At 38.8% G+C, this 27505-nt stretch overlaps 1 protein-coding gene across 1 annotated transcript; it reads right to left on the reverse strand.

Moving 5' to 3' along the window:
• Positions 1-1201: 1201 nt before the first annotated feature.
• On the reverse strand, positions 1202-27504 carry jak2b (Janus kinase 2b). The gene is made up of 24 exons (XM_037778167.1): positions 26961-27504; positions 21624-21860; positions 20563-20686; positions 20337-20454; positions 17523-17668; positions 16508-16799; positions 16122-16241; positions 15746-15903; positions 14543-14654; positions 13337-13523; positions 12256-12377; positions 11952-12086; positions 10179-10266; positions 9101-9228; positions 7865-8003; positions 7376-7527; positions 7025-7175; positions 6519-6655; positions 5740-5929; positions 4547-4671; positions 4268-4440; positions 3803-3920; positions 3009-3122; positions 1202-2093 (listed from the first exon to the last, which is right to left on the reverse strand). Exons 2-24 carry the CDS (start codon positions 21844-21846, stop codon positions 1986-1988), a joined length of 3360 nt encoding a protein of 1119 aa, XP_037634095.1. The 5' UTR covers positions 21847-21860; positions 26961-27504; the 3' UTR covers positions 1202-1985.
• Position 27505: the final 1 nt, after the last annotated feature.

The raw sequence follows: 27505 nt of genomic DNA on the forward strand, positions 1-27505 counted from the left end.
TAAAGGGATTGTTTGTAACTTGTACAAGGTGTCCTTTTTCCTGTCTATTTATAGCTGGATTGTGTTTGTCAGCTTGAATCTGCAGAGCTGTGTAAGCCCATTTCCACCAGGAAAAAATAAAAAATAAAAATACTAGGGCTGTCAATCGATTCAAATATTTAATCATGATTAATCGCATGATTGTCCGTAGTTAAAGGGACTGTTTGTAACTTTTAAAGGGTGTCCTTTTTCCTCAAAGTCTTTTATATCTGGATTGTGTTTGTCAGCTTGAATCTGCAGAGCTGTGTAAAAAAATAAAAATACTAGGGCTGTCAATCGATTAAAATATTTAATCACGATTAATCGCATGATTGTCCATAGTTAATTGTAATTAATCGCACATTTCTTATCTGTTCAAAATGTACCTTAAAATGGAGATTTGTCAAGTATTTAATACTCTTATCAACATGGGAGTGGACAAATAATTGCATTCAGAATTTGAGTTTCTGCCTTCTGGTTCCTGCCTCAAACCACCATTAGTCAAAACTAACCGATATAAATTCCTTTCATACCATCCATCCATTTCACTGCTCAACGCCGTAAAGTACAGGTAGTATCAGCACATCCACCCATACCTGTTCTTCTGTTCTTGTCATTATCTTAATATTGTAACTCTTTTCATTTTTGGTTCTTCAAGGTTTCACCTTTTTCAGTGTTTTAGTATGTGGGAATGTACAGTATGTGTATATTGTCTTATTGTGATGAGATGTTGTTGTTGTTGTTGTTGTTGTTGTTTGCTACTACGGCAAAACCAATTGTCCCTCAGGGACAAATAAAGGTCTTGAATTTGAAATAAGCTTGCTTTATGCAAATGTAAACCAACATGTGTGTGTTAAATCTGGAGCTGGCTAGCTCAATTTGTGTCATCTTTATGATCAACTTCCTTTCTTGTAAGATGCACTGATATATTAATGCAGTTTTTTACATCCTACTAACTTTTCTAGTCTTAATCAACAAAATGACATTGTCCGATATGCTTCAGATTTTTATGTGTATTGAGAAACTTGTCTCATTTCCCCATAAATTAAAATTTCAAAACATGAGTAATTTGTTCTTGAGCTTCTTAGCTGGTTTTGGTGTCACAGCATACATTCATTTATACTGTGGAAATAATGAGGAGTTTCAAAGCGATCGACCACAAGAATTTGCTTAACAGATATAAATTGAATTAAACTGTTCTTTAATTTTCACACCACCTCTCACAATGAAAACATAAAACAATAACGGATTTTTAAATCACCTTTGTATGTACTTCATTTAAACTGACATCTTGCTGGTAGTTCAAATATAGTATTTACTATATTTTCATTTTATAAAATTATAAAATTTTTCTGGACATATGTACACAAATAAACTGTAGGTATATACACACATACATAGAAAACACTCGGCTCTATTAGACCATTTCTCTTAAGGTGAGGGGAAAAGGGGGTGGCAAGAGCTAGCCCTGCTAGCTGTTTATATGGACACGACACAACACACACACACACACACTCTCTCACACACTCTCTCTCACACACACACAGACACACACACAGAACTTGTTTGACACAAGCATCTCTAGCTTTAGGCCTGGCAATAGTCTACTCACAGTCTCCACAAAATCTTCTTTTAAAACTTTCTCCAGGAAGATTAACTGAACCAACATCACCTTCAACAGTTCTTTGCATCCGAGCCTTCATTTCCTTTCTGCTGCTTGCCACTATGCCACTCCATTATAGAAATGGGGGTTGAGTGCCTTGCTTAAAGGCACCTTGGCAGTAGTTTTGAGCTGGTCCTAGTTTCGAACCATCACTCTTCCAGTCACAAGCTGCTTTGCCACACGCTGGCACTAACCAGGAGAAGGACCTTGTTTTGGCTTTTGTGTTTCTTTGCCACAAACAGGGCAACAACGTTAAGAGCGACTCGGTTGAAGAGGAGCACGGCACTTTGGGTGATTATTCTGTCTAAAACCCCTTACTGTCCCTGAACAAGTCGATGCGCAGGGCGAGCTCCTTGAAAGAAGGACGCAAGCCGGGGTCGTTGTCCCAGCACTCCTCCGTGATCTCTTGTATCTGAGAGAAAGAGCAGGAAGACAGATAATTATGGATGAGTTCCTGAGATGAGCAAACAACAAAAATCATTACAGGTCAGTCACTCCTGATGGAAATGACATTTTTTTGCGTTTAATCTGACAGACAGTGTGAGAGAAACAGGCAACGTTGGGAAAGAGAAGGAATGGAAACAAAGGCCCCCTTGCTGGGAGTTGAACTGTGGATGTTTATTTGGTGCCTTAAAGGGTAATTCTGGACCCTATTTTCCCATGTTTTTGTGTCTTAGTGACTAATGGGGACAACATTTTTTAAAATTGGTCCAGTATTGAGGAAAGTACGCTGCAGTCGCTAAATGAGCTGTAATGTAATCGCTCGGGGCAAATCCTCAACGGTAAAAAGAACATATTATTTCTCTGTAGGGTCCTTTCCATAACGTCTGTCAGTGGCAATAACAAACATTGACGGTGAGGAGCTGCCCCGAGCGATTACATTACAACCGGTTCAGTGGCTGCCGTCTGCAGCGTTCTCCCTCAATACTGGACCAGTTTCAGAAAGAGTTGTCGCCATTAATCACTTAGACACAAAAACATGGGGAAAATAGGGTCCAGATTGAAAATACCAAAGTTATCGCAAGAATACTGAAGCTGATTCAACTTTTGCCACAACCCAAGGCAACGTAATCTGGCAAGGCTCTGCATTGGCTAAGCAAATACAAATTGTTTGCATACTACAAATCTGCCTATGAATTTGTATTTATTTATGTGTCAGTTTATTTACCAGAGACTATACAAATCACCTGAGTATTCATTGACACATACATGTAGGTGAGATAGTGTTCTTGTATGAGTGCAAGTATACACAGTATGTTTACCGTATGTAAGTGTACATGTATGTGACAAGTGGAACCAGTCAGAGAGTAAACAGCAGTGTTCCTACCTCAGCGGGACACCCCAGAGGTTGAGGCAGCCTGCTGCCTGACTTGAGGAGCTCAATGAGGTGATAGACGATCAGCTGCCCCTGCTTGTCATTCCCCATCATGGACATAAAAACCTGAGAAGGAGAATGGTGACAGCCAAGACAAAAATAGATTTAAAAATCTATTTGATTTACAGAAAATAAGAAGAAGATCCTTACAGATAATAAAAATGACTCATTCACTTATTATGCCGTTAAATAGCACTGGGAACTGGCCAACGGCATTTTTGTAGATGGAGCGGAAAACAAACGGACCAAGAGCGCTTGCGAGAGGTGGTTTCGGACCGCGTCCAAGCGAACCAGAACACAGGCAGCCTGTGTGGGCGTGTGTTGAGATGGACACAGTTAAACGACAGGTTAACATGAGTGGGAGAGGACTGACTTGGACTTTTGCAGAAGTCCGATGTTTGTTTGACATATGGGCCGAAGAGAACATACAGAATATGTTAAATAAAGCCGGCAAAAATAGGGACATTTATAAAGTCGATCAGTGCTGAGACAAAATGAAAAAATGTAGACAGCAATATATCAGTCTGTGATTCCCTGCATAGAAGTGGCAGCTCTAAATTCGCTCCTTCGTACACGTCCCTCTATAAATTATTTTGTGCATTGTGAAACTGAACCCAATCAGAAAACAAACCAAAAGTATAATTCGGACGAACCAAATGGACTATGGTTTGTGAAAGCGAAGTGAAAAGTTGAACAGTCAGTGAAAAAGCCAGTGCATGCATGCATGAGTGTGTATTTTCACGTACTGCTGGTGGGCTGGAGTTCTTGTCACTGTGGGTGAAGAGTTCATAAAGCACCACTCCAAAGCTCCAGACATCTGATGCCACAGAGAACTTGCTCTCAGTCAATGACTCGGGGGCATACCTAGAAAATAGCACAAAGTGTGATCGTCTGTCCCTGTTTTACTTCTCTTAGAAAGGTTGTGAGTTCAACACTAGGACAGGTATCACAGTTTTGAATCCAAAACAATATCACAGAAAAAAACAAAAAATAAAATAATGGTACAACAATTCCTAACTTGGATTAACAATCATGAATTATTAACAGGAAACGTTGTGTCAAACCCCAACAAAAGGCTGATTTTGATTTCTTAAATTAAGTCGCACTCAGTAGCAGCACTCTGTAACGCATCATGAGGAGGGTGGAGACTTCTGCTATGGAGAGAACAAAGATGCTAAAAAGATAACAACAACAGAAGTGTGGAATCTGACCAGAATATGGGACTCTCTCCTGGCTCTTTCACCATGTAGTACTCCTTGTCCTGAGGCAGAACTTTGGTGAGGCCAAAGTCTCCTATCTTCACCCTCAGCTCACTCTCCACAAGGATATTTCGTGTTGCCAAGTCTCTGTGGATATACCGCTTGCTTGACAGGTACTCCATACCCTGTGAACACAGGAAAAACAACATATTTTTGTATCTGTAGCTTCAGTGATCAGCGGCTCCACAAATAATGTGACAAAACTGGATAAATAGGACAAAAGGGAAGTACCTTGCAGATCTGTGAAGTGTAATGCACAAGCTTGTTGTGGTCGATCCTCTCCTTGTTTTTCAAGAGGTAATCTCGCAGACTTCCATAGGGCAGATATTCCATGACGAGACGCAGATTTCGTCGTCCTGAGAGAAACCAAAAAGAAACTGTGTCATCCATCCAGAAGGACCGAGCAGCCACAAAGTCTTGAACTTGCAAAGATTTCCTTGATTGACTGACAACCAGGCCACTTGGTCTTTTAGTGTTGTCAATTTTTTGAGGGCCAAATGCCAGGGCAGCCGGAACACAGCACAGCTACGCCTGATCTCAAACTATCGTCATAAATAGCCCGGTTTTCCAGCAGTTCATACCAGGCTCAAAATCAAAATCGAACCCACCACTGGTTATGTGTGCAGCATTTCACTTGATGTTGCCAATAAGAATTCAGAATCTCTACAAAAGGCACTGGTGTCTGAAAACCGTACTGACAGGAAAGAGGCAGAGGAGAAAACGGCGAAAAAAGGGCATCAAAGCCAGACAGAGGGGCCATCGAGGTGAAATTCCTGCCCTGCTGACAACTCTGAATGTACTGTCCTCATTTACCAATAATAAGGCTGATACTGAGACTGAGTAGTAGCAAAATTATAATTGTTTGATATAGCTTGTTTATCATTAAAAAGGGATGGATACAATGACGTTATATTTAGTGGATGTCCATCAACAACTAAAGAAAAAAAGAGAATCTAAATCATGTTAACTAAAACTAAAGTAATATTTATTTGGTGAGGACATTTGTAGAATATGCTAACCATATTTGGTGTTTAATATATGAACTCTATTTATGTGACAGACACTCAGTTTCACATTCATTGACTGATAGATAAACTGCATTTGCTGTTCAATACAGCTGGTTTATATTATATTATATTATAAGTATAGTTACAGTAAATGCACTGATATTATAATAAAGTTTGGTACAAATCCGTTGGCCAAAGTTTTGTTTTGCTCGTCACTGAAACTAGTAGAAAAAAATCTACAGTATATCTACAGTATATAGGCAGGCGTGGTGATAAGTGGTAAATCTGTAGAGAAAAGTATACAGGATGTGTGCAGCAAGTTTTCTGTAACTTTTCGAATTCTCCCCCCAAATTAGGAAACATTTTCAGTGCTGGAACATTAGGAGAAAGGAGGTATTAATTATAGGTCAACTGTACCTGCACTGTAGCAAACGCCTTTGTACTTGACGATGTTCTCATGCTGCAGAGATTTCAGGATCTCGATCTCTCGCTCGAAGTCTCGTATGTGCTCTGCGGTGCTGTGCTGGAGTTTCTTCACAGCCACGACCTCTCCAGTGTTGTCCTGAAGCGGGTCATATCGACACATCTCCACGCTGCCAAAGTTTCCCTTTAAGAGAAGAGCAACTTAAATGAACTGTCATTTTTTTTTTTACTCATAGTTTGATTTCAGATTTCACTCTATTTCTTAACACAGCGAGGTTCAGACCAGTGTGAGCTTCAATGTAAGTCCAGCAAGATTATAGCACATTACACCCAAACTCTTCTGCAGTACGCCAGCCGAAAAACATTTGGTGAATAAAGCATGGTGTAGTGGAGAAGAGCTGTGCAAAGTGTATTTATGGACTTCTATCACTATATCTGCAAATTAACAAATAGCTGAAAAATTATTTGACATGACAAGAACATGTAAGCATCTAAGTTAATTGTTTATTATAGGGCTGTCCTCAACCAAAGACATTCTTAGTAGACTTACAAGAGGGGGCAGCTCTAGTTTATTATATGATAATCCTATAATAATCCACTCATTAGATCTAGATACAATACCCATAAACTCTGCCTGTGTTTAGGGCTCAATTAATGAGGCATGAGTAGAAGTCTAAAAACGTCATGACAACATATGCCAAACGCAATCTTATTTTAAGTGGAAAAGGGGTCAACATGGGTTGATTTGCTCTTTAAAGCACACGTCTTCATACCTTGCCGAGCTGCTGTAAGAATATGAGGTGTCTCTCTTCAAACTGAGCCGGCTCCTGACTCTCAAAGCCGCCAGTCGACCAGCCGGAGCCCACCGTCCTGTTTGGCAGGATGTCACTGTCCACGATCAACTCATAGTCTGGGGACACAAAGACAAAAATCATGAACATTCAAGAGATAAATGGACAGCTCAGGAATCAACAAGCTAATCGCATCTTGGACCAATCTCTAAATTAATTACACAGATATTAAATTAAACTTCCAAACATTCCCAAAATGCTGAAGAATTCCTCGAACACTATCCCTACTCCGTTCCTCATCTCATTCCAATTAGCAGCTAATAATGCCCTAATAAAGACAGGAGCCGGGTCTCCCTTTTCACTGACATGTTTCTGAAGACCCTATGATAAATGTGTGTCAAGGGGTGTGTGTCTGAAGACATTTGAGATTCCACACTGGTGTGACCTAGATTCCCTGTCGTAACACTATTAGGAGCGTAGACACCGACCTGGTGTGAAGAGGCTGTGTAGGTCACGGATAACGGCACGAAATGTGGGCCTGAACGCGGGCTCGTAGTCCATGCAGCTGGTAATCAGGTTAGCCAGTTCAGTCCACTTTGGTGCAGGAAGCTGGTGGTGGTCCTCGTAGAACAGGGTTTTCTGTGAGACAAAAGTAAGGTGGACAATGTGCAGATTCATCTTATGATAGGAAGTCTAAATAGATAAAATCATGTAGTCATTTTATTATCGGTATAAACAGAATCAAGGCATCGTAATCAAAGGCATCGTAATCAATCCAACAATATATATATATACCTTGATACAGTATATATATTTGAGGTCACACCACCCAGCCCTACCTTAGAGTTGTCCAGTGTTGCTAAAGGTTTCTCCCCACCACTGCAGATCTCCCATAGGGTGGTGCCAAAGCTCCACTTGTCTGCAGCCAGGCTCAGGTTGGCAGGGTCCTTGACACACTCAGGGGACACCCAAGGGATCCTCTCAGTCAGGACTGATCAAAAACAAAAACATTTAACCCACCACTGTTAGTAAATCATTTTTAAGGCAGAACTTCAGCTGATTAACTTTGATTTTATAAACTAATTGCAAATTAGTAGTGAGGAATTAACATAATGCAACCATTCTCTTATAATAAAACTCCTTTTTTTTGTCTTTTGTCATTTTACCTGTGTTTTCTGTAACTAAGCATCACACAAAACAAAACAATCCAAATACAACATGGATTTAAGAGGGAACCATCTCATTGCAAACACAACCTTGTTAAACGGCCGCCCCCTGCTGATTAAAGAGGTGTATTACAGCTAAGGTGAGGACAGCCATGAACTCACTTTCTTTGGGCAGGACGGTGATGCTGATGCCGGGGTCACTCAGTTTGATGAAGGGGGGGTTCCCAGCCCGCCGGTCTTCCTCTCTGATCAGAAGAATGTTTTTAGCACAGACATTCCCGTGGACAAGATGCTTTTCTTCCTGCAGGTTCAGAAAGGGAGAGATAAATCAGTCTCTTAATAGTCTCACATAGACAGACCTATCTCCACAGTGCTGTGTCAGCTCTAAAGAAAGGTCTGGCTCCACACATTAACATTCTGCTATAGGGGAAACACACTCTGGCTAGTTCTTTAAACCAATCACAATCGTCTTCAGCGACACTAAGCACAGTATGCGGCGACGGTGCCCTTGCAGGAGAATGCTGCATAGGATACGCAGGCTTATACCCAGCCTGCACCCGGTGACTCAGACTAGTCTCTTACCAACACTAAGAAAACAATTAATCACTCTTCTTACAGTTTCTTTTTACAATTTAACTCAGTTTTTTATTACGATTTGTGTACCAAATTAAATACGAGCAGCACACAAATAGATATTAGGGCTGTCAATCGATTAAAATATTTCATTGCAATTAATCGCAAATTATTCGCACATTTTTTTATCGTTGAAAATGTAGCATAAAGGGAGAATTTAATACCCTTATCAACATGAGAGTAGACAAATATGCTTGCTTTATGCAAAAGTATGTATATATTTATTATTATAAATCAATTAACAACACAAGACGAAGACAAGTATTGCTCAGGAACCCTCACAGGTACTGCATTTAGCATAAAAAACATGCTCAAATCATAACATGGCAAACTGCAGCCCAACAGGCAACAACAGCTGTCAGTGTGTCAGTGTGCTGACTTGACTATGATTTGCCTCAAACTGCATGTGATTATCTTAAAGTGGGCATGTCTGTAAAGGGGAGACTCGTGGGTACCCATAGAACCTATTTTCATTCACATATGTTGAGGTCAGAGGTCAAGGGACCCCTTTGAAAATGGCCAGGCTAGTTTTTCCTCACCAAAGTTTTGTGCAAGTTTGGAGCGTTATTTAGCCTCCTTGGTATGATACCAGTATCTTCACTCTAGCTTTAAAATTGAACCCGCTACAGTCTAAAAATCGCAAGTTGCGTTAAAGAAATTACTGGCGTTAAAACTGATTATCATGTTAATTTGATAGCCCAAATTGATATTCATCAATACTTGAATAACTTGGCATCAAATCTAACATTACACACAAATTCTTACCAGGAAGTTCATGGCCCAGGCCAGCTGCTTCGCCACCTCCAGCTTCCACAGGATGTTTATCGAGTTCTTGTTCTTCTTCAGGTAGGTGTCCAGGGAACCAAACTTCACATACTCCTGCACCATGATATCTAAAAAAGAAAAAAAAATGTGCGATTACAACCCAATTCTTAAATACAACATCAATTTTACGTCAGCAAGTACATAAGGAGCTGCAAGGAGAGAGCAGGAAAGTGTCTTTTGACAAGGACACTTGAGAGGTTAATTTTTACATTATCTAGCACATAAAGCATAACATTGTCTTTTAAGTATTTATTTATATATTTGGTGTACTTAACATTTAACCTCGTTCACTTATTGAGGATTTTACTTCCAGCAACATCGTTTCACACTTGTTTTCAGTGTTTTTCACTTTTTCAGATAAGTAAAAGAGTAAAGATCATATTTGGATTTCTCACTGTAAAATGAACACTGGGGTGTTTACTCTTGAGGTTTTAGACAGCTGTATGATGTTCTATTGTAATTAAAATATCTCGATGTCACATTTCATTTAGTGTATCTCTGCAGGTATAGTACAGATAATTATCCAAAAATGTACATCTTAGTTACCAAATACACACACAGAAACTCAACAACGAAATATAATATAAGAAAAATTCACTACCCAACAAGAATAAAGGTGCTATCATTACAAATCATATTACAATTTCCAATTAATCAATGTCAGTTCTGATAATAAAAGCAGAAAGCAAACCTACGATAGCGGCAGAAGTCACATGAGGTAAAGAGAGAGCAGGGCAGGCGAAAGTTTCTGGGGCAGGGGATTGTAATCCTCCTAAGAATAGCCCACCATGCCCATTAGTTTAATCACTGCTCTGAGCCTCGAGTTCATAGAATCTGGTCAAGATTATACAGTGGCGGAGCATGGCAGACTCTTGACATCGTGACACCATAATGACATAAGCTCAACGAATGTGTGTTACAACGTTCTCTTTTTTCTTCTCACTGTAAGGACAAACGAGGACATACAGTATTGGTTATAGCGTAACAAGCTGCGAGTGTGTCTCTAAGGCTGACTTACTCTCTTCTCCGCAGACACACACACCATAGTTAAGGATCAGGTGCTTATGGGACAACTGGCTCATCATGCTGGCAGCTTCAAAGAAAGACTGGAGGACAAGAGGAGACAGAGAAGATAGAAAACTATATTATGTATGTGCCCATGATGGACAAGAAGATACACCAACAACCACAACAACTAACGATCATTTTTTAATTAAAGGAGAGGTTCACAATTTTTCAGGTCTACAAAAAGAGTGAGTTTGCATTAAAAAAGACTAACTGGAAGAAATCTGCGTGATTTGTCTGACTCAGACTGCTGAAGCGTCAAATAAACTTCTTTTTGATTTTGTGCCCCATCACTCACACCGGAAGCACTTTAATAAAGATTTATGAATGGCCAGTATGAACAGGAGAAATTATGACAGCAAGCAAATCCTGTTTCAATGTTTGTATGAGCACTTGACTATTTTAGACAGACTTGAAAAAGTGTGAACCTACTGTACCCTTTAAGTGGAGTATTTATATTTGGAGTATTTCCTCCATTAATGGTTTTCTCTATAAATTTCAGAAAATTGTGAAATTGGCTATTATAACTATATAATATTAAAAACTTAAAATATAAAAATGAAAAAGAAAAGCAGCAAATCCTAAAATTTGAGAAGCTCAAGACAGTGAATGTTGGACAAAATGACTTAAACAATTAATCGGTTTTGGGGGAAAAAAACCTGTTTACATCAATTAATTTAGAAATAAGTTCGGCACTACCATAATGTGATCCGCAAGAGACTAAATGCTAAAAAAAAGAATATCCAGAGAAGTGCAAGAAACCAAAGTAAAATAAACTAGAAAAGTGCACTCAGTAGAGTGCAAATCTCTGCGACAACCACTGTTGTAATGTTTGATTGAATGAATACAAACCACAATTGTCTAACTCCTCGTTTAGACCGAAAACGTATCACACATGTTTTTTCACTCTCATGTCTCACGCTACCGATTCGCTCTCATTTTAATCTATGCAGCTGTCTGCACCGGCTCCGTGCAGGCTTGCGTTCAAGTCTATTTTTACAACAATATGCTCGTAAACGTGAGGTTGACGCCCCCATTTAAAAGGCACTGAATTAATATATTTATCTACTCTTAGGTCTCCTTGGCAGAGCAGAGGAGTGTGCCGATCTCTGGCTCTGTCAAGGAAATATCCTTACAACCATTCTCCTTATTAAACAGAAAATACAACTGTATTATATCTTCTGAATTAAAGTTTCTCTCTTTCACCGTACTAATGCTTGCCGTTTTCGATATACTGTCCCCCTACAGTTTGGGAGTTATTTTGCCGCGAGGAGAAACCCACACAAAGCAGAACATTTTCCTCGTCACAATTCCGCATCAGCCCAGGTCTGTGCGACCGTCCATGCGGAAAGCATAACTAGGGCTTAAGCCTTATTATCTCATCATAAAATGTACTTAATTCCCTCGACAGAAACAAAATAAAACTCCCCAAAACCGTCTTGGTTAGTTATTCCACTGTTCCAACAATCACCAACTCTAAATAAACCCTTAATTCACCAAGTTGGATGTCGGCTCTACACGCTGCTGTTCCCCACTGTCTGTCTCTGCCTGCTGAGCAGCAGCTGAGCGGCTCTCGTTCTTCACCAGTTGGTTATTCCTCAGCCTAAATGCGCTGTAGGTAAACCTGCTCCAACCTTCAATATCTTTTTGTGTTCTTACATTTTACCAATAACCAATTTATGGCTGTGAAAACAAAACGTTTTGCACAATTTTAGCAGCCACAGACCTCGGAGTAGTTCCTGTGGGCCTGGTCCAAGACTTTCATGACAACTTCGGTTTGGTGCATGAGTCCATAATCTCCCAGCTCCTTGCGGACCCCTTTGAAGATCTTGGTGAATGTCCCTTGGCCGAGACTCTCCATCTGAAAGGGCATGACGTGTTAGTAAAATGCACAATATAGGATGGTGGTATAGTGATTTAGTGCTACAACACAATAATAGCGGACTATAATACATGTTCATGTAACGAATAGTTAGACAGATGTGGAAATATAGACATATGATTGTCCTGAACATGCAAACCAAGCTTACAAATTCCAGATCTTCTTTCCTGATCTTGTGAAACACCATCTGACTGATGTGTCGATGTAGAGACGGAGATAGAGGCACTTCAGAGCCCTTGTTGCTCCTGCACACGAGGAGGCAGGACTTTTCTGTTGGTGGAGAGAAAGGAAAACTATCTTATAGAAAACCAAACTTTCAAGAAAATGATTTGTAGTTTCCTAAGTTGAAAGTGATCAAACTGAAAAAGAAAAACATAATGTGAGTCAGAAGTGGAGTATATGACATGTTGAAACTCTGCATTTCTTCATCATCATTTTCTGGAAATGGATCCACCACGTTGTTAAAATTCCCAGCTCAGACCAGTTTCGGTCTAACTACATAAGCACAATGAATGAGACGCCTTTGAGTCATCCAGGTTGATAGTTTATACTCCATGTATCCCAGTTAGTGGTGTAATGGACCGTAGTTGATTTATTTATCAATAAAAATACAATCTTTTATTTCCTAAACATTTGAATTGTGTGTTTTGATGCAAATAACCACTAAAGATGACAATAAGAAAATAAAAGGATAACATTTTAATATATAAAAAAAACAAAAAATGATCTGTATTGGTCGATGTGGCTCATCGCTGATCGGCAATCTGTAGCTTTGGCAAAAAAAACGTGATCGGAGCATCTCTAAAAGTTATATTTGCTCAATTTTTTTCTGCTTATCCGAGCCGCGACTCAAAACCATGATACGATCCAAACCGTGAGTTTAGTGATCCGTTTCACCTCTAATCCCAATTCTGAAAATGAACGCTCTCCCTCACCACTTTACTTCAATATTCACGTCATATTAGAGTGCACTACATGAGCGTTAAGTTGTGCAGGGCAGTTGACTCCTTCTTTGGGAACAAAGAGTCCAAAACACTGTCTCTGTATTCAGCAGCATATGAACTCCATACAGCTGGAGGTCCATGGACTCCATCCATCCATCAGCTACACCCGCTTCAACTTTAATTATACATGTATACATAAATCTTGCAGCATATAATGGTTTAGTTTTTACACTACACATTAGACAGTAGAATACATACAGCCCTGGACAAATCTATCAGTTTTACCTTTGGATTTAGGTGGACAGCACTTGCTGAATTGAAAAATGACGCTGTCAGAGCGCACAGTTTCCTTTTGGTAGCAGCTGAGAAGCTCCTGCAAGCTGCTGAAGTTTCTTTTGGTTCCACTCAGGTTATACTCCCCGGTGGCAGACCTGGTTATCTGGCAGTGCTTGTATTCTACAGCATCATACACCTACAGCACCCAACACAAAGAGGAGGGCAGATGGTTGAAATGCATATAATTACAGTTTCAGTCATGGAATCGATAGTAACACAACAACACCAAGTCTGATTCTGACTGAGACACAGGATTCAATTGTACAATAAAAACACTTGGGGGAATAAAACAAGAATCTCTTTATAAAATGCATTACTCTACATGTAGTCGTATATAGTGCAGCTTGGTACCGACCCTGTATGACCAAACTGTGTTTGCTCTGAGTACTAAAAATCGTGTCAAGTTGGCACAGAATGGAGGTCAGATTCTTTAGTCATGTTTAGAACGACAACAGTCGCGTGCTGCTACGTTACAGGTAACAAGATGAAACCAGGGAGTCCAGTTTGAAGGCTTATCAAACACTATGATACACCAGTTTATACTTATTTGAGGCAGGATTTTATAACTGTACAACAGTGAAATGCTGCAAGGTATTCTGTCTAGCATGTGTCACTAAAGTTTGAGCCACATAACTTTTTTGAAGGAGCCCTCTGTGCGTCATTAAAATGAGGACATTTTGTTTTTGGGACACAGTGGTGCTATTGTCAGTCTTAGCACGGCTCGTTTACTTATTCTTATATCAGATATTTCTTGAGTTAAATCATTTTATTAGTTTTTATTCTATTTAGGCCAAGTTTTGTCACAGCGTTAAAGATTATATGAAACAAAATGGTAAAAAAAAAAGGTTTAAAAATCAGCAACGACAGCGAGGTAAGGTAATGAAAAAGGTTTTGGTGTTGCCACTGAATCTGAGACGCTGTATTGGCACCACTATAAACATATTTCCAACGATATGAGTCACACATACCAAGAGAAAAACAACATAGAGGCACAAACGCAGCTGATAAAATGTAAGTCCATAGCAAGTACGATTAGACTCGGTCAACACACAACAGGATCATTTTTTACTGTATTTAATTTTTTACTCTCCCCTAAGTTATTAATTCTCATGATGAAATGTGTCGAGCCAGCTACCACAGGTGTGTGTTACCTACCTCAACAGGGAAAGTCAGGAAATACTTGTTATAGTCTTTCGGGCTACATCTCAAAATGTAAAATCCTCGCTTGTTTCCACTCCTCTGAAGCCGGTTGATGGCAAACTCCATTCTGCAACAAAAAACAAAATGCACAGCAGGTTATTTAACTGCATCTCCGCTGAGGAATGCAGTATTACCTGCTAGGATATGTCAAGAATACCAACCACCTGTGGAATGCTGGCAGGGATTTTCAAATACATAAATGATGTAAATAGAAAAATAAAAAATAAAATGTGCATTAGGAGGAGCTTTTCAATTAATTCCACCTTGGCTATATTCAAACATTCAAAGCTCCGAAACATTTATGTAATGCACTGTATTAAGCAGTAAAATGTAAACTGTGAATAAACACTGAGAACAACACTGACCTCGTCTTATTACACACATGCTGTTGGAGCTGACCGGGAACCCGTAGGTGGGTCTTCCAGCTCCGGCGTTTCATTTGCCATGCTGACTGACTCGCATACTAATCAGCTTGTTGTGCAAACCTCAGCACATGTTGCATGCTGCTTGATGGCGTACGGCATGAACTCACACTCGTGAACTTTGGTTTCACATTACATGCATCAATCTACATACAGTGTATTCTGCGCATGGCTACACGCAACCGTTACAGCCCTACACCACAAATTAACATAACAAGTCATTCTTATAACATAGTTCAAGATTAGGCTGCAATCAAATTAATAAAATAAACTAGAATTAGCATCTTGCGGTTGTTTGCCTCCGCCAACCAGTCAAATTGCAGTTTACATCCATGTCTATCCAAAATGTCATCACTTCATCATTTTATTCTGTTAGACATTTGTGCTAAATTGTCATAATTAGCATATGAATTCTTGAGTTATGGCCAAAAAACATGTTTTGTGAGGTCACAGTGACCTTGACCTTTGACCACCAAAATCAAATGAGTTCATCCTTGAGTCCAGGTGGACGTTTGTGCCAAATGTGATAAAAAAAAAAAATTGCTCAAGACGATCCTGAGATATCGTACTCACGAGAATGGGACGGACAAACAGACAACCCGAAAACAAAATGCTCTGGCCACAGCTGGCACGGAATCAAGTTTCTTATTCATTGAAACTTGATTTTTTGAGAAAGTGAAAGCCCTTCTTAATGCATCAGTAAAATATAAGTTGAGCTTTGTTATTGTTCACTTACGAGATGGGGCTATGGCAATGGGAGGCGATGGCCTCCACAAGCCTGGGCGGAGCCACTTCTTTACAAAGGTAGTGATGTGCGTCTGTAGTCAGCCGATAGTAGCCATCGATGAGGGACACAAAGGAGAGGGCTTCAGACAGGCTGGGGAACTCCAGCTCCTGAAATATACAAAAAAACACATTAAGACGTCATGTGTAAACTTCCACCATTCTCCAATTATCTCCAAAGAGCAGGGGAGGAAAACAAATGCCTCTAAAATCTAATGTTTTTCTACTTTTACAGCCCGCTCTGAGATAGCAAACCAGTGTGACTGAAACTGGCTGTGGTCTAAAATTAGTTTCTTTATCTGGTTAAAAAAAGAGTAAAGTGAAATTACCAGATTCTTGCCATCTTGTTTGTGGATGGTGACCACCCGACTCTCTGCAGCGCCCTCCTTGCTGGCCTGTTTGATGCTGATGTCAGTGACATCAGGGAAGTCACACAAGGTCTGCAGCTCCTGAACAAACGGCATAAGAAACGACTTTTATCAGTAATGCCACCAAACTAACAAAGGACAATCCTTGGGGACACAATTCTATGTTTTTGGGTGACATTTAAAGTTCTTAGGGAATTATGACCCATGCACGGATGTCCATTTGTTGCTTTTTATGGAGGTGATCTGGGAACTAAAGGCCTCATTTAAAAATCAGCTACTTGTTGAACATGTAAAACATATCATGGCAAAAAAGAACAACGCTCACCGCCCACACTCATAATACCAACCTGGTCAGAATCTTTCAGTTTCTCTCGACACCACTGGATGCCGCTTTCTGCTGCCACCAGGATGATGAGCTGTCCGCTGGACGGTTCCCTGACCTGGAAGGTCTCCGTGTAGAATGCCTTCTCCAGGGACTCCATGCTGATGAGGTATTTGAGCTTTAGGTCGCGCACTGTGGTCCGACACTGACTGAACTGCTGGATGAAGCGCTTGAAGCGGAATCGGATTCGCTTGCGCGTCAAGAAGTTGCAGACTTGGATCTGAGCACTCATATCCTTTGGCAAGAATGACTTGTAGCTAGAAGTAAGCAAGAGGGAAACATGATTGTTTATGTATCAGCATTGTATACAAATGTGTATGTCTCGTGCATTTAAAAAATATGTTTTTCTTAATACTTTTAGTGGCGAAAGGGATTCCTTATCATTTTAACGCTGTCTAATGCTCATAATAAGGCGCTAAATGAAACATTTAACAACAAGACATAGAAGTACAGATTAGAAGTTTGAACATTAAAGTTGCACACAAACTTTTTTGTGTCAAATAAAAATAACTTTAAGCTAGTCACTAGGACTTTTTTGACTTCAAAAAGTACTGAAATTGTGAAAAAAATATGTTTGTATCACATACAAATCGAAAAAAGTTGCCATTGAAAGCTCTCTCAGATTCTTAGTTTTTTAAACTTATTCTCTGATTAGATATTTCCTGATTCAAACCACAGCGTTGCTAATTTCAGACTATTTTGAGTTCTTGTACAGCTGTTTTTGTTAAGACAGCAAACATTAATATGCTCGAGAACATTGGCTTGTTTTGGTAAACAACCACAAAAGGCTTTGTAGAATTAAGTGTTAATATTATTCAAAGTAAGATATCGAAAAAAAACTCTTCTTGGCATCAGTGCAGAAAATCAGGTTTTGTTCTGGCACTAATTACACCATTACATCAATTAGTGCTTAGCAGGTGTTCTTTTCAGATAATTCCCTAAGAATCAGATGAAAAGCAGCCTTTGTGTTTCACTAGTACCTTATTGTGTGGTAGATGTCCAACAGTGACATCTGTCTCTCCTTGGCTGTTCTGGTCATATCGAGTACAGCCATGCCGAGGCACTCCTCCTGAGTCTCGTGGGAGTTGGGGATCTTCACCAAGCCGTTGACAAAGTCATTCCTCCACTGCACACAGAGAGTAACACAGTAACACAGGCAGCCTATAGTTACTGTAAACGTTGAGTTCAGGGGTCAAGGATCCTAGGAAACGGGCCAACGAGTTATATGACTCAGCTGACATTTTGAGCAGTGACTCAGCAGAGACACACTTCCCTTTGGAAGTCATAATAGTCTTATTTTATGACAAACACAGAAGCTCAGCTGTAGGTTAGACTGCGAGGAATTCGACACATCCTTCACACAGCGAAACACAACATCTGTCCGGAGTGAATACAAGCATGTGTAACGGCTTAATGGCTGCAAACACACAATGTGCTACACCTTCAAATGACCCCCGCAGTGGTGCTTCCCTTCTCCCTTTCAGTCTGATCCCGAGCCACCAGGGCAAATTTCCATGAGCACAAATCCACATAATCCTTCAGTTCACTCAGGGTTCAACACCAGTCATAATACTGGCTCCAGTTACCTGGATTCACCTGTACTACACACATCGTTTCTATGGCAGTGTGGTTTATACAAATCATATCTTCACTGAGGGCATGCAGGGCTCTGATGATACAGCTGGAAATGTACATTTCTCCTCCTGTCCTACACAGATATTGTAGAGTTAGTGCTGAGTGGAAAAACACAAAACTGTGATTACAACTTGTTTTTGGTCAGGAAGGCAGCCAACAGAGAGAGACAGCAAAATTGAAAATATACTCCATTCAATCACCGCAAAACCAGAGGGGACAAAGGAGCATTAATAAGTACTGAAGACGTGAGCCAATGTGGCATCCATGGCCAGATGAACCTGTTGGGAAGCCCCGTGGCAAAAATGCATAATGGGAAACTACATAGATGAGCCACATGGTGCACTGGGTGACGTCTTTCTTGATTACCATGAACACCGTTTATTTTTAGTGGATTCCACATAAACTGTCCTGGTGCTTCACTACCTACAATTCATGGCTGAAAATACTCCCCAAAAACATGCCCTTTTTAGTCCTGTTTGGAGTAATGCTTGATAATGACTACAGTGCCCAGCTATTTTAGGAAATTACTTTTTGTCATTTCTTAAAATGACAGTACATACATTACATATACATCTTTAAAGATTTCCGTCTTCAGTAGGAGCCAATGGGCTTGAGAAAGACAGAGTGTATTTGGAAAAAGAGACAAACTTGGTTTTGGTCTAAAATTAGTATTTGGTGAAATTCCACGAATCAAATTGACACACTTAACATGTGAATTTCCAAAGTCTTGAGGGTCCAGTGCAGCTTTCTGCTTTTTTTGTCAGTATCAAGCCTTAGGGCCCAGACACACCAACCCAACATCAAAGAACTAACGGCGACAAAGGTCACCAGTTGCATCACCACATGTTGCCTTTGTCTTGGCCAAATAGCTGCACTCGAACACACCGCAAAGACTACAGCCGACGGCCAACTACCACGTATGTTCTGCGCCTGCTTGAGAGGAAATACCTCTCCACACCAGCAGACGGCGGTAGTCTGTATCCGTTTTCAAAAAGGGAAAGCGGAAGACCGAGGACGGCGGATATACAAGCCGTTGTTATGATACGTACATGAAATAAAGGACCGTCTGCTGACCATTTTCACACCACTCTCACTCACCACTTAGCTTCATTCCTGATGACCATGTCGTTGTGAAAATATCGGTGTATTGGATTGATCAGATGAGATGAAGATGAAAAATGAGAAGAGCATTGGCTTACTTTCCTCACTTCCGTTTTTCTTCTCATGCATCGACTCATTTAAGCTGAACAGCCAATCAGAGTGATATCTCTCACCGACGAGCTCCGCAGCCGAAAAGCTTCTGACACAGGCAGACTAGAGCCGACAGTGCGGAACACAACGCAAAAACTAGGCCGACAGACGCTCACAGACGACCCCAAACTGTCCAGTGGCCAACCGTTTGCTTGGTGTGTCAGGGCCTTTAGTGGCATCCTGACTGTAACCAATATTCAATATGAAGAAACTTTCCTTTGTGTGTCTGAATTAATTGTTTCAGATAAGGACAAGAACTTTGTTTGGACGATAGCTCTGCTGTGAGCCTGCCGTGGTCTGTCAAACCTTCAGCACAGATAAAACCTTGTGCACACGAAAAACAGTGAGTAGGAATTTAATTTTGTTTCAGGTTTTGTGCACACTGAGGTGCAGATTTTTGCATGCAAGTTGCAAAATTGCTCCCACAGAGTTCCCTCTCACATGAGGGCTATAACTGCACTCGTCAGCTCTCATTGTTGGTGCCACTTGCTTGCATGAGCAGCTCTGTTTTTACAGCACAGAATAAAGTATGTCAACGGACTGAAATCTTTCTCACCAAAGACATCCATGGACACCCTATACACTGTGGTATTTACAGTATTATATGTGTCTGATGAACATATTTGTACATATTTCTAATTTCTTATTCTATATATTGTGTTATATATTGTATAGTTTGTTACTTCTATCTACTACTATCAACCAACTGAAATTTACTAGTAATCAAACAAACTGATGTCAGTGCACTTGTTAAGGATATGAGCTGCTTATTTTCTGATGCCTAATCTACAATACTGGGCAATTACAACATGCTCCTGAATATTTTTCTTTAAAAAGTGCACATATAAAGGACTAACTTCCAGCCAGTTTTTGTAATAAAGACGGTGGCTGTATGCCGAAGTGCTCACCTGAGAGAAGAGGTATGACATTACAAAGTCATCAAGGACGGGGCTTTCTGACCCCTTGGCGACCCCATATCGATACGCCCGGGATGCCCCGCCACTGTACCAGCCAGGGAAGTAGTACCTGTGGTAAACCGTAATACAGAAAATGCAGTAAGTCACGAGGACATTTAAATTTCAATATGGAAAAGATACTTAAGAGGCAAAGCAAACGCAACATAACATATGCTACCTTATTCTGAAAAACACATCTTCAGTAGACAGTTCGCCAAGCTGGAAGATGTGGTTGGGTGAAAACCACAAGCGATCTCTCTCTCGGAAGAGACCAAAAAGGTTGCAGTACAGAGGTGAGATACCTAAAGCAGACAAACAATGAGAAACCGCAATATGTGTAAACTTGTGCTCCATTCAATTATGGTACATAGTCTTTAAAACAGTACAGGTTAGCTATACTGTGTGTTACTAGCTTCATCTTAATTAATGGTGCTTGTTCATTTATTTAAATTAAGCGGACAAACAAACTACAGTATACTAGGGCTGGGCAATATGACGATATATATTGTCAAAACTATATAAAAATGTCTATTGTATATATTTTTCTATACTGTTTCTATCGTGATATAGGCTCACTTAAAGTTCTTACCATGTGGTTATTTCATATAGACTATTTATTTATTGAATTACCAGAAAACATGCTATATCGTGATATTGTTATTGAGATATGAAATGACTTATATTGGGATAGAAGATTTTGACCATATCGCCGAGCCCTAAAGTATACCTGTACAAACTGTGTTAAATTAGGAGAAACTTAGATGATGATAGATAATGCTCTAGAACACACACTAGAAAACTATATGTTTCTAGTACCAACACAGGTGACCAAAATATCAATAAAGATTGTCTTAAAATGTCAGTTGTGTTTGTTTTTTCATCAAACACATAACATGTGAATCCAACGACATGCAGGTTAGTCTAGCCTCAGCCTGCACGGCCCTGCTCTGTGTATTAGTTGCATCACACTTTTATTGACTCTTAAATTGTACCCTGCAAAAAGAAAAACACACCAAGCAAAGCAAAGCTACCATATGTTGCTTATACTTGAAACAGAGTAAAGAAAGCTAGACAAACTGTAAATAAAGCATTGAGAACATCGAACAAGCCAACAATTTTGCTGCTGATATGTTTCACTGCGGCCTCTTGATAACCTTATCTCGGGACCTATGCCCCAGGTTACAGCAAAACGCAAGAATGGGGGTGCATTATGCAGTCTCGCGCGGCTGGAGTACTCACTGCATGCCTTGGCGGCATCTATACACAGCTCCTCAGCCACATAGTCTCCAGCTGGGTAGCTGAGGAAGCTGCAGTTAGCCGCTCCTTGGCTGCTGTGGTAGAAATGAAGCTTCAGAACAGCAGCAGCTGGCCTTGTGTTCGGAGATTCCCGATGGGCGGTCCCATTCTGGTGCACCGGAGGGCATGTGTCGGTCACAGTGTCCATAGCTGGCAGGGAGGCCATCAACAGCACGCAACCTTCAATCAGATAAATGCAAAATGTCAGCAGAAAGAATAATGGCTTCTCTTCTTTTTTTTAGTTAAGTGGGATGAATTAAACATCGTGATCAGCTCAGTTGCATGGTCTCAACTGTTGCATAAAATGTTATCAAAATTCCAACATTACATAAAGTTGCAGTGCAGACGAACCATTATCTAGAAAAAGGTCAAACAATTTGTAAATCTAATTCAAAAATAGGGCAACTCTCAGCGAGAGTTATGAAATACAATCAGAGACTGTAGTTTCACCGTAAATGGAGTACTGAGATTTATAGCCCTGTTACATTTTTCAATGCAGCTTATCAGGTTTAAAATGTGTACTTTCTCATGAGGCTACTTAGGTATAACTGGAGAGGAATCTATATACAATTCTTACTGGGAAATGTAAACATTTTGTACTCAGCAGAGGCAAAGCAGAATAATCCAAACAGCTGCTATTCAGCCCACCCCTACTCCCCTTCCCTCAAAGACAGTATTATATCAGACTGATGAGATATGGGTGCTGTATTTTTCCACGTTCATAATGTAGAATAGGCTAAATCACTGCTGGCATCCGGTGCTTGTTTTTATATGTATAAATCAGACTGGTTTGTAATGATTACCAAAACTTCCAAACATATTTTTTTCAGTATTAATGACAGAAATGAGGTCAGTATGGCATAACAGAGATATATCCTCATCAGGAGGAGACCCTAACGATTAAAAGAAAGTCATAAATGATGTTGTTGTTCTTGTAAAACCTATTCATTCTCCTTTTTTCATGTTTTACATCGCTGAATCACAGTGGATGTAATTAGACTTTTTCCCCCCAACAGAAAAAAAAATACTTCTCCATGTGAAAGTAAAAACTACATAATTTAGAAAAAGGAGCATTTGAAACAATTCTGTGACAAGGTTACTGAAAAAGTACAAATCAGGAGAGGGATAACAGGAATAAAAATAAAAGCACTCTAAAATTAATTTCTGCAAAAAAGACACTTGTTAGGGAAGCCAACAACAGGTTTATGGCTGTGATGACACTGTGCAAACCAAAATTGTTGTCCAGGTACTTCACCAGTTACACCCTTATGGCAGAATGGTAAAAAAAAGAAAATTTCAGAGTCCAGATGTGCAAAGCTTTGGCTATAATCGCTGTCAAAGGTGCCGCCTCCAAATATTGACTTAAGTGAGTGGTAAATACACATGCCATTAACAATAATACTGCTTCATACTCATACTACATTTAGATCAATTTGTAGATTTGTTTTCATTTTTACATTAATGAATGACATACACCTTGATTCAAATAAGTAAAACATCTAAACGCAAAAAAAGGCCAAGGGTGAATATGACTATTATAACACGAACGACTTCAGGTCCAAATCACACTGGAGCACACGGATTGTAGGCAATCAACTTTATTAGAAGACTAACATTTTGTTTTGTGACCTGTCATCAGTGACAACATCCCCTAAGGGATGTTTTGTATCCCCTTATTTAGGATTTTTTTTTATCTAGTGATAATCTAAATGTAGGCCACTCACCCAATGTAGACTGGAGCTCCTCATTAGGGAGTGGTATTTAAGATATTTAAGATGTTTATGATATTTGGATGTATTTACCGTTATCATTGTGATACATGTTATTTATTATTCTTACTAAATAATTCTTGATACATGTACATGAACGTTGTCACTCATAAAAAGTCACTTACTTAATTTTCTTTTTCTTTTTTCTTCTCTCTTTTTAGTATTATTATATGATGTATGATTGTCTACCCTGCCTACATGCAGCTTATTGTTCCCTCCCCATTTTTCCCCAGTCAGTTCCCAATTAGGGGAGGTTATTTAAGAGAATGTGAGTCTCAGATCTGTTTAACTCTGATGAAGACGCAGTTGGCATTGAAACGTTAGTCCTCTAATAGAGCTGATTGCCTTAAATCCGTGTGCTATAGCGTGCTTTGGACCTGGTCTCTGAAGTCTCTCCTGTTACATGGTTGTCCTATTCTGTGAGCACCGGACACAGGCCTACTTACTATTCCTTGTGAAATGGTTGGAGCGCATCTAACCTCTTTTCTTCACCGAATATGTTTATTGTCATTATCAATTATTTATTTGACTAATCCATTGATGGTGTACTAGTCCATAAAATGTCATAAGGAAGTCAAGGGAATTGCAACAGCCCAAAAAAGGGAGGTTCAATCCATACACAAAACAGAGAAAAACAGCAAATCCTTACATTTGAGGAACTGAAAATAGTTAAAGGTCAGTATTGTTCTTGGTATGTGACAAACTATTAATTGCTCATCAAAACTGTTGTCAGTTCCTTTAATGGTCATATTGATTCAGCATTGATACGTGTGTTAGTCGATGAGCAGAGAAACACAACACTTATATATCCAGCATGCTGTTTGATGTAATAATATTTCCCACAGAGAGTGAGAAAGAGGATATGGCACCTATGACATTAGTGGATTTGGTATAACTTCTGCAAAACACACAAAGGATGCCTGGCAACATACCTCACATCATTTTACCAAAATGCATATTATTCTGACTTTCAGTAGCACAAAATAGGTGCATTACATTTAAAATCTGGGCTGTGAATAACGTCACAACTAAAAGGGGGAACATGCAACAGTTTCTGGATGCTGTTTGTTGTCATGCCAAGTCCTGTGCTCACCTAAAGGTTATTATGTAAAACTGCAAATCCCAAATTACAGTTAAACTGGACACATCCAGTCAAATATCAGAAACTATAGCTGCAGACCAAACACATCACAAGGCTGTGATCTTGCCTGCTACAGTTATCTTATAGCTTCAATAGATTAATTTAACTGCTGCAGACCCACCTCTATATGAGCTGGCTTAGTTTACCATACATACAAACAAACAAGAGTATGCAACTATATTTCAGCTAGTTAGCCAACTAATGTTAGATGTTTGTGCACTTAAACAACCCAGAATAAGCTGTCAATGAATTATTAATGAGTGTAAATAGAATAGAATAGAAAGCTTTAATGTCATCGTATTAAATACAGGAATAAAATATAAAAATAGATGTAATGTAAACAGAAGTAATTTTACTTGTAAAATAGGTAGGGTAGATGTAATAAATAAATATAAACAGAAGTGTTACACTAGAGGTATAAAATATAAGAATAGATGTAATGTAAACAGAGGTAATTGCACTTGTAAAATAGGTAGGGTATAGATGTAATAAATAAATATAAACAGAGGTATTACACTAGAGGAATAAAATGGGTAAAATAGATGTAATAAATAAATATAAACAGAGGCATTACACTAGAGGAATAATATAGGTAAAATAGATGTAATAAATAAATATAAACAGAGGCATTACACTAGAGGAATAAAATAGGTAAAATAGATGTAATAAATATAAACAGAGGTATTACACTAGAGGAATAAAATAGGTAAAATAGATGTAATAAATATAAACAGAGGTATTACACTAGAGGAATAAAATAGGTAAAATGGATGTAATAAATATAAACAGAGGTATTACACTAGAGGAATAAAATAGGTAAAATAGATGTAATAAATAAATATAAACAGAGGTATTACACTAGAGGAATAAAATAGGTAAAATAGATGTAATAAATAAATATAAACAGAGGCATTACACTAGAGGAATAAAATAGGTCAAATAGATGTAATAAATATAAACAGAGGTATTACACTAAAGGAATAAAATAGGTAAAATATATGTAATGTAAACAGAGGTAATTGCACTTGTAAAATAGGTAGGGTAGATGTAATAAATAAATATAAACAGAAGTGTTACACTAGAGGTATAAAATATAAGAATAGATGTAATGTAAACAGAGGTAATTGCACTTGTAAAATAGGTAGGGTATAGATGTAATAAATAAATATAAACAGAGGTATTACACTAGAGGAATAAAATGGGTAAAATAGATGTAATAAATAAATATAAACAGAGGCATTACACTAGAGGAATAATATAGGTAAAATAGATGTAATAAATAAATATAAACAGAGGCATTACACTAGAGGAATAAAATAGGTAAAATAGATGTAATAAATATAAACAGAGGTATTACACTAGAGGAATAAAATAGGTAAAATAGATGTAATAAATATAAACAGAGGTATTACACTAGAGGAATAAAATAGGTAAAATGGATGTAATAAATATAAACAGAGGTATTACACTAGAGGAATAAAATAGGTAAAATAGATGTAATAAATAAATATAAACAGAAGTATTACACTAGAGGAATAAAATGGGTAAAGTAGATGTAATAAATAAATATAAACAGAGGCATTACACTAGAGGAATAAAATAGGTTAAATAGATGTAATAAATATAAACAGAGGTATTACACTAGAGGAATAAAATAGGTTAAATAGATGTAATGTAAACAGAGGTAATTGCACTTGTAAAATAGGTCAAAGTAGATGTAATAAATAAATATAAACAAGAAGTGTTACACTAGAATTATAAAATATAAAAATAGATGTAATGTAAATAGAAGTAATTGCACTTGTAAAATAGGTAGGGTATAGATGTAATAAATAAATATAAACAGAGGTATTACACTAGAGAAATAAAATATAAAAATAGATGTAATGTAAACAGAGGTAATTGCACTTGTAAAATAGGTCAAAGTAGATGTAATAAATAAATATAAACAAGAAGTGTTACACTAGAATTATAAAATATAAAAATAGATGTAATGTAAATAGAAGTAATTGCACTTGTAAAATAGGTAGGGTATAGATGTAATAAATAAATATAAACAGAGGTATTACACTAGAGAAATAAAATATAAAAATAGATGTAATGTAAACAGAGGTAATTGCACTTGTAAAATAGGTAAAGTAGATGTAATAAATAAAATGTAAACAAAGGTAGTTGCATTTGAGGTCAATAGATTAACTTAACTGCTGCAGACCCACCTCTATCTATATGAGCTAGCTTAGCTAACCATACATACAAACAAGAGTATGCAACTATATTTCAGCTACTTAGCCAACTAATATTAGAGGTTTTTGCACTTAAATAACCCAGAGTAAGCTGTCAATGAATTATTAATGAGTGTAAACCACTTACCTTGGTAGATGAGCCAGGCGTGCAGCTAGTTAGCTGCTAGCCTGCGTGCTAGGCCAGTGCTGCAGCCAGAGAGAGTTTGACAGCTACTAGCTTCACTTCAGTCCTTTAAATCAGACTACAGCCACAAAACACACTGCAGAAATCCATGTGGACATATTCTGATTTCCATGTCGCACTCTAGCTGGCTAACCTGGTCCATAAACTACCTCTTGGTGAGCCCAGAGTTACCCATCTCACTGCGGAGGAACTTTAGCCGTTTAGTCTATCTGGTCAGTCTCATAACTTAAAGCTAAAGCTGGCTAAACAACCACGTCAAGCTCGGTTATAAAGAAACTGGTTCCGATAAGACCGATAATGCATCTGCAGGCGATCAACTTCTTGTTGCCAGAAACTGTGGCTGCAGCTGTACAACGACGGTTACATTATTGACATGTTGTTAACTGAGACAAGGCTACATGTAGCTGGTTGTTCAGCAGCAGCTCCTGCGCAGCCTGAAGACCCAGCAGTCAGTCAACAAACCAGCCTCTCCCACCACACGGATGCTG

This window comes from Sebastes umbrosus, chromosome 8 (genome assembly GCF_015220745.1).
Source record: "Sebastes umbrosus isolate fSebUmb1 chromosome 8, fSebUmb1.pri, whole genome shotgun sequence".
In the NCBI taxonomy this organism is placed as follows: domain Eukaryota; kingdom Metazoa; phylum Chordata; class Actinopteri; order Perciformes; family Sebastidae; genus Sebastes; species Sebastes umbrosus.